The sequence below is a fragment of the Nuphar pumila genome, chromosome 6 (genome assembly GCF_984573655.1).
Source record: "Nuphar pumila chromosome 6, dmNupPumi1.hap1.1, whole genome shotgun sequence".
In the NCBI taxonomy this organism is placed as follows: Eukaryota; Viridiplantae; Streptophyta; class Magnoliopsida; order Nymphaeales; family Nymphaeaceae; genus Nuphar; species Nuphar pumila.
The window spans coordinates 134164402-134173482 of NC_143254.1; the positions used below are offsets into that span (position 1 = coordinate 134164402).

At 36.8% G+C, this 9081-nt stretch overlaps 1 protein-coding gene across 1 annotated transcript; it reads left to right on the forward strand.

Annotated features, from left to right (window-relative positions):
- Window positions 1–4493: 4493 nt before the first annotated feature.
- On the forward strand, window positions 4494–7002 carry LOC149836356 (uncharacterized). Its single transcript, XM_090010860.1, has 2 exons — window positions 4494–6707; window positions 6899–7002. The coding sequence occupies exon 1, from the start codon at window positions 4695–4697 to the stop codon at window positions 6564–6566; it is 1872 nt and encodes a 623-aa protein (XP_089866986.1). The 5' UTR covers window positions 4494–4694; the 3' UTR covers window positions 6567–6707; window positions 6899–7002.
- Window positions 7003–9081: the final 2079 nt, after the last annotated feature.

A 9081-nucleotide genomic window follows, 5' to 3' on the forward strand; every position in this document is an offset into this window, starting at 1 on the left:
GAATGGCAGAGGGAGATATTCTTTTGTAAAGACAAATTTTTCAAATTCTTTTCGATTTTGTAAATGTTCATCAATTTCTCTTTTAAATTCCCCCCAAAATTCAATTCTTTTATATGCCCTTTCAGGTTAAGGGATAAACCTGACCCTCGTTGTCCGAGGTATTTCCATTCAGGATAAGGGATAATCCTGAAACCTTTCGTAGGAGCAATAACGCTACCTATGAGGATTCTTTTGTAAATACAAGTTTTGTCAATCTTTGTTGATTTTTCTAGATTTATATCAATTTTCCTTCATTAAATTTCCTTAAATTTTATTCATTTTCCCATTCAGGATAAGGGAAAATCCAGAGACCCTGCTCATTATCCAACACCTCCAAGGTGTGTGGATGAGAAGGGAGGAATGAGGAGGAAGAGAAGAGAGAGCATGGGAAAGATGAGAGAGATGAGAGTTTGAGAGAGAGGATAGGTGCATAATGGGTCTTCACATATAAGGTGGAAATCATTTGCAACTTGGAAATTTTTTGAAACTTCCATCATTACTTGCCTAAATTGTTAAGAAACCCCTATAGGCGTGTGAGAGGGTTGGGCTCTCTTTTCTTATTTTTTTAAAACTTACCTTTTTTCTTTTCTTTTCAACCTACCTTATTTTCTCCAGCCATGCTTACATGGCATCTATTACACTTAGTTGTGCTTCACCAAAAACGTGTGAATGTGGGGAGGGGAATAAAGCAACCCCATACCATACATAGTGGATTTGATTTCCTTTTGTCTTTTTTTTTTCAATATGAGTCTTCCTCAAAAAAAAAGTGTGGTTTCTTTCCTCTTACCAAAATTTGTTCTCTTCTATACCTTAATTTGAAAATCCCCTTTTAATGCTCCTTGAATACTTTCCCTTTTCTTGTTGTTGATTTTTTTTCTATATTTTCTTTCTCACCTGTCAAAGCAAAAGAAAAGGGGGGTCGACTTTTCCCTTTTGTGTTAGGTGGGTTCCACTAGGGGCGTGTTACCCATCCTCTTACTCATAAAAGAAATATTCATTATTATTATTTTATTATTTTTCAAATCAAATCTTGTTTCCTAATAAATCTCAGATCCTATTTGGATCACTAAGAACCCAACTCCAATATCCAGCTAGATTCCAGATCTATCAGAGATCCAAATCCAATTATCATATCCAAATCTGTATACTAGATCCATATTACTTTATTTGGATCCAAGATCCAATTGGATTAAATTTCCATTTACCATAAAGATCCATTTTTTTTTGAAATGCAATACTTAAGTTAAAATCATTATAACTTTAATTTCAATCAAATTTATCTTGCAAGTTTTTCCTTTGCTTCAATTTTCATTTAATAAAATATCTAATATAAAGAAAAAAATCACTTTTATTCATTTCGATAAATGTCAAAAATTCACAGATTTTATAAATTATAAATTCATGCTATTTGTATTACAAGCATGGTTATTTTTAAAAATGCATATTGCATAGCATAAAAAAAAATTATAGGTATTGACCCCAAAAGTGCAACTTATTGTAAATTTTTGGGCATGTTACATTTATTGTAAAAATGACATGCAATGAGAAAATGTTTTCAGAGTGATAAGAAAAGTTGCATTAATAATTTTGGAGCTTGTCACATTGAAAAATTGTGGACGAGCAAGTCGATAAAATATGAACCAGAGTCAACACCAATCCCATAGAATTTTTAGTAGTCTCTATGAAAAGTAATTTGCAACACCAGGTAGCCTAGACAAAATTTTTCTGTGAGGATAAAAATTCAAGATTCAAGATCCCTTTGAGGATGAAAATTCAATATTCAAGAAATCTTAAGAACAATTGATCATTTTATTTAACCACGGTGGATCAGGAAGATTTTTGGGCCCAACTGAAAGCAGTTGGTAGTCCAACCACGTAGACGAAGGTTTCCTAACTCTGGTGATAGTGTCTCTACTATCAAGGGGTAAAATGTAAAAAAAATGCGTGAATGAACACCCCCTGGAGGTATGAATGCTCACAATGTACCTAGATAGTGGTGACTCGAGTGTTGAATCAGGATAGTCACTTAATTCAATGAAATGTTTGATAGCATGATATTTAATGCAAAAACAACTTAATTTGAAAGATAATAATATGATTCATGCATTTAGGATAGGCATGTAGATACATAATTAATTATTTAATTTGATTATATAAATAATTTTTTATTGATTATTTAGAATAAATTATTTTGGTTATATACATAACTCATAAAGGATTGTGAGATACAAGCAATTTCTTATGATTATTCAATTAATTGTAAGTAATTAAATTTAGTTTAGTTAAAGAGGTTGTTATTATATGCATAATTCAATTGTGATTGTTGAAAAACACATAAAGCAGATGCGTCTTATATATATTGTGAAACATTACATATTGAGATGTGTGACATATATGTCACGTTTGAGAGGTGTGATATATTTTTATAATTCTGTATAGACCCGATAGAGGTCTACTAGTACACACTTTGACATTAAATTGTCTTATTTGTTTTTATTAAATTTTTTTAGGTTCATATAAATCAGCAAACAAATACTACATTACATGATGAATCGACTAAAATTTTGGTATAGATTAGGTTCATTTGAATTGTCTCTGAGTTTTTGTGTTTTTGGCTTGTATAAACTCTGATATTTATTCAATAGAATGAAATTTTTTGAAATGATTATTGTAGTTTGATTTTCAACTTATGATAGACCCGAAGATCATAGTAGATTTTCTATTTTAAAAATAACTTTCGTTGTGTTTTAATAAAAAAAATTATGAGAATTTTAAGTCTCTAAATTTTCAGGGCGTTACAAACCATTTTCTCTTGGTAGACCTCTACCTCCTCTCCTGAAAGAATGTTTTCTATAAAAAAATGTACTTTTTAGAAAAACTCTTTTGGAGAAAAGTCTCTCATTTGGAAGGGTAAAAAAATTCCATCTCATGTCATTTTTACTACATCTTTCTCACTTTCAAAAGTGGCCTAAGCAAATTTTGATTGAAATTATGGTTAAGAAATTAATAAATTTGTTTTATTAACAAGTTGGGCTAGGCTGACCCTTATTAAACAAATAAAACAAAGGATATTTTCAAAAACACACCTAAGTTTTGGATATTATTAAAAACATACCTAAGTTTATGCTCTATTAACCAGAAACACATTTCCGGCCATTTAACTTGGGTTATCATTAACCCAAGCTGAGTTATTTGGGTAAAATTACTGATTTACTTTACACACATTTTGCCCTTAAGCATGTGTTCTCAAAGAAGCACCAAACTTTTAAAAAAATTATTTAAAAAACATAATGTTTGCCAATAAAAAAAAGATACTTAAGTTTTGGATATTGTCAAAAGCACACCCAAGTCTTAGACAAATTTCGTTTAGATATTGACAATATGGATCAGGCCTAGTATGGGACATATTTATTTATGTGCATCTAACCTTGACCAACTTGACCACATCATCGGCTTGGGTTTGGATATGTTAGGGGTTAATCCTATATAAAGATTTTTAGTGAAATTTTCATATATGCACCAAACTTTTTGGTCTAATTCATGAGCAACCAAATTTTTGGGGACTTTCAATTTTGAAAATGCTGGTTTGTTTATAAGCGCAAAAGAGTTTTTTTTTTTAAATCACTTGTGATGGTAAAATGATAATTTCAGCATATTTTTTATTCTTCTAGTTAACCATGAAAACTTTAAGCGTGTTCTTAAAAATTTCCAAAACTTAGATATGGTTTCAATTATCGCTAAAAATTTAGTTGTGTTTTTGAAAATTTCTTACAAAGTTGGGTTAAAACACATTTTGAGGATAAAGCCGTAATTTTAACACACATATAACAACTTAGATGGAAGTAAAACTCTGGGCTTTTTAGTTGACCACAAAAAATTTTAGGTCTGGTTTAACAATTTCTGTTAAGTGTGTTTTTTATTATTGTAAAAACTTTAGGTGTGCATTTGAAAATTTTCCTAAAAACAAACAACATAACATTAGGGATCATGAACGCTAGGGAAACTAATACGAAGGTTTATGTTTCTATCCTATCCCAGCAAGGCTATTGGTAGCATAGTTGCAATCCTTATCAACATGACACCATTGAATAAACTCAAAAGAGAAAAGGTGAGAAGCTAATACTGAACCTATCATCTTGAGGAACCGACCTTCAAAAAGTCTAATCCTTCTAATCCTTGCAGCAACAACTTTACTCTTTTGAAGATTCTACGATGACTTTGTGGTGCGTGGAGATATGGCAAAAAATGTCTTTCAAGGGCTATTCATTATTCCCTCGTCTGCTCTTCCTTCTTTCTAAAGCCAACGGTCCTTTCTCTACCGTAGACTAGGAAGTGCAAATCGCAAAAGATTAAAAAAGGGCAAATCAAAGTCGTTTTTTTTTTTATTATTGTAAAGCTATCAAAAGTGTGGCACAAAGGAGAGAGAAAAGAGGAAGGGAAAGAAAGAGGCAGGAAGAGCCGATCGATACTACACGCTATCAAAAAATAAAAATGCTGCGGAGCTTATCGTCATTGTCAAATAGGGGAGATTGAAGAATGATAATGATGATCATCAACCTAGTGGAGGAAGCGGCGGAACGGAACGCGTGAACGGGGTGCGGATCGCAATCCAACATCCACAAAGGAAAGAGAGAGAGAGAGAGAGAGAGAGAGAGATGGAAGACGAGGTCGAGGATGCATTCGGCGTCACGGCCGCGCTGCTACCAGAAGGAGGAGGAAGTGGGGACCGGCAGTCCATCTCGGAGATGGTGGTGTTCCATGAGGAGTTGGAGTTGGAGGAGGATGAGTCCATCAAGGCGGGGGCAGCTGCAGCTGCTGCAGCGGGTGTTGACTGCTCCAGCGGGAGCTCTATGAACGACAACATGGACTCCGACGCCGCCGACGAGGGGGTCGGCAAAACCCTAACCCTGAATCCGCCGGGGTTGGTGAACCCGGAGTCCCACATCTCGACCCAGTTCTTCACCTTCAATCGCGAGTCGCACAGCCTGATGGTCCGGTGCATCGTGGAGGGGCGGCTGGCGACGCCGTTGGAGATCAGGGCCGCCACCCCTCCGTCGGTGCTCTCCTCGTGGCGGGGCGTCTGGAAGGACCGCAACGAGGGCACCGCCTACCTCACCGGGTGGAAGCGCATCCAGGAGAAGCTTAACGCCCACATCGACGAGCAGGGGAACGAGCTCCTCTACTTCAAGAACAACGCCCAGCAGTACGTCTCCCACATCAACCAGTGGCAGGACATCGTCATGAGCTTCCACGGAGACGCCGATCTCAAGCACCTCGGCCTCAAGGAGAGCATCGAGCGGATCAAGCAGGTCTGGACCGTCGGCGCCAAGTTCTACGGCATCCCCGAGTCTTTCATCCGCGTCTGCATCGCCTCCTGCCCCGTGTGCTCTGACACCGGCTCCAGCAGCGCGGCCAGGAGCAAGCGGAGGCGCTTCGAGTACACCGAGTCCTTCGAAGTCCCCGCGAAGGAGGTGCCCTGGAGGCTCCAGCAGCTGGCCGCCAGGCACAAGGTCGTGCTTTGCATCAGGCAGAAGTATATCAGGTACAAGCCTTTCATGGCAGAGGTCAAGGATTACGCCTGCCACAGGGCCGGGGAGCCCAACGCCAAGAGGTCTAGAGTTTTGAAGAGGGAGCCCTATGCTTCTAAGCGCTGCGGGTGCGGGTTTAGGATCAGGGCCATCGTCCCGATCACAAATTACAACGAGAAGGAGAAGAGTTTCGTGTATCAGGAGGAAGGCATGGCGGTCTTCAAGCTTTACGCAGTTCATTCCGGTCACGAGCCTGGCCCCATGGAAGGGAGCGCCAGGATAATTCACAGGGTGGTTGGTATGAAGGATGAGAATATGGGCTTCTTCGGAGCCAGAGGAGGCGATACCGGCAGCAGTTCGCGAATTTCTGTTCTGCAACAGGTTCAGGATCTTCAAGTTGAGATTGGGGCGTTGGAATCTAAGGTTGCAAAGATGCCCCATGAGTTGCTTTGTTCATTGTCGCAGGATCTCTCTGCAATCATCAATAGACTCAGAAGCATAGGGGAGGACGAGGTCGGGATGTTGATAGGCAAGCAGAACCCTGAACAGGTTCTGGTTGGTGACCACAATTCTGGTTTAGTGGGAGAGTGGGAAGGCCATCATCACCACTCGCAAATGCATGGAGATGGCGAATTGATTGATGGAGAAGACGATGATGCGTTTGAGCGGAGCCTCGAGAGTGTTACTCAGTGGGATTCTCTGAGGGCGGAATGCAGGAGCAAGGATATATTGAGGGAGAATTGTAAGTCGGATAAATGGTTGGACTCTGTGAAAGAAGCGTGTGGTGAGTTTGATGAGAAGAGCATTCTTGTCTGCGAGGACACAAAACTCGTGAAGCCCATAAGGCATGAGGGTCCTATGGTGCCGGATTCAAGCCTTGTTGGGATACAGGTAGATGGGTTTTACCCAGACAACTCCAAGTGGTACGATTCACCTTGCCCTCTAGATCCAGGTTCAGATTGTGGGGATGGGAGTTTCAGAGATGGAGGGATTATGTAGTGTATCTAGCATGTCATTGGGCTAAGCTATACGACTGAGGTTGCTTTGCTCGTCAGTTCCAGAAGGGCATGTTTACTTGTATATTAGTGTACAGAAGGATGGTTTGGAACGGAACAAAAGCATGCAACCAAATTTTCTCTTGTAAGGTTCTAGCTTTTCTTTTCTCTCTTTGAATAGTCCTTGTTGGATATCTTGCGCACATAGTTTCTTTGCACAGGCTCTTTTTTCTCCCATTTTCACATCGATGTTGCTCTCCTGCTTGATACTGATTACCATAAACGACAAAATGTGGAAAACGTAACTTTTAAACCAGGAGAGCTTTCATGTCACAGATCTTGTTGAATGATTATTTCTCAAAGGGACTTGCTTGAGGGTGAATTAAAGCTGTGGATGGCCTTCAACATATATGGGTCTGGAAATTTTTATGGTTTTAAAATTTTGCTCTCATTTTTATGATAATTTTTTGCTTACATCTAACTGTATATTACCTTTTAGTTCCTAGCTGCCATCATCTGGTAAATTTCAATGTTTAAGCACAATTTGGTATCTTGTTTTTCTTTCCCCCCTTGGTAGGTTGAGCGTATGCTATTGCCAATGACAATTGTACTGAATAACATGTTAGCCTCAAATATATAACTGTTGTCTGTTTTTTATTTTATTTTTGATAAAGTGTGGAGATTGTCATGTAGAATTAATTCAATACTTCTCCAAAGCATTATGTGAAAAATATATTAATCTTTGTATTTTTCCAAACAATGTTATTTGTCATGTTGGTATTTCGTGATGTGTCTTTGCCTGGGCTTAAACATGTGTGTGCACTGCTTCCATAGGATCTAAACCTGAGATCATGCAACTCTACCTGCCAACTGCAATTTTAACCCCTTCAATAAGGTCGTGCATAAAATACATAAGTAAGCTAACAACATTATTTTTGTGTTGATGCATGACAACCTAGGTTAAGTATTTGCTCTATTAAACAGTCACAGGTATCGGTGATATTTTCAAAATATTGCGATATTATTGCTGTATTTTCAGCAAATGATATTATATATTATCGCTGTATTTTCAGCAAACAATATTATGTATTATCGCTGTATTTTCAGCAAACGATATTATAGGTAAAATATCATGATATTTTGAAAATATCGCCAATTTGAAAATATCGTGATATTATCACGAGAATACCGCAATATTATCAATTATTGTTACTATTTTTATTATTTTCTATATCTTAAATGTGTTTTTCTTTTTTCTTTTGCATTTTTACTTATTTCTTTTATTATATGTGTATTTTTTTTATCTAAACATGATATTTTCTTACTTATTTTTGTTTTTTTATATATTTTTTATTTTTTTAAGCCCCAAAATTTTCCCGAGATTTATCACCAAACCTATAATATTGCAATATTTTGAAAATATCGCGATATTATCAATTATTGCTACTTTTTTTTTATTTTCTATATCTTAAATGTGTTTTTCTTCTTTATTTTGCGTTTTTACTTATTTCTTTTATTATATATGTATTTTATTATCTAAACATGATATTTTCTTACTTATTTTTGTTTTTTATATATTTTTTTAAGCCCCAATATTTTTCTGAGATTTATCACCAAACCTATAATATCGCGAGAAATAGCCTCACCGAGATATAACCGACACTGATATTTTTGACTATGCTATTAAATTGTTTCCTAACTCTTAATTATTCAAGGCCACGGTGGTAAGCCGTTTTGTCTCCCCTTGCTTTTTGAATAATATTCTGTATATTTTAGTCTCCAGTTATCTATTTTCATTCACGGCTAAAGATATTTTAAATGAACTTACAAAATATATATGGTTTGATGGTGAGTAAAACAGAAAAAGTTTGACATGTCTGTATTAATCACGTTGTTTGTGTATGACATGCTTTGTGTGGTTACAAGTTCCCTAGGATGTAATATTATGCCTTATTCTCCCATATGTTTTAGAATATGCGATGCATTAAGTGCAGGGCAACTGCCGAGATTGAATTCCTTTGACATGATGAGATTAAAATTGACATTTTTCTATCCATCTGTGAGATGGGAAATAGTGTTTTCTTTGCAATGTAGACATTGTTAATTCAAGGTTGTCCAAGAGGATTATGGTATAAATGTAATGAAATATCTGGAAAAACAAATAAAAGTGCATAATCACTAAGGCACCACACAAGCACAAAGTGCATGCAAGACTTCAAACAGTCAAAACAATAACACAAGAACATAAAAAATATAATCTCTATTGAGTAGAATGCTTAGGAAAAGCATTAAAAAAGTAAGACGGGAAACACCCCTATTTATACACAACACAAGCAACACATAGAGCCATTGGGACCTCCCCAACGGATAGAAATAGAGCCGTTGGGAAGGTCCCAACGACTCTATGAGCCTTTTACTTAAATGCCCTCAACCCTAAACTCAATTACTAAGTTACAAATAATAAAAAGAAAAATACAAAAAGACTATTGTGCCCCTAATGGGCACAACCTATTACAATA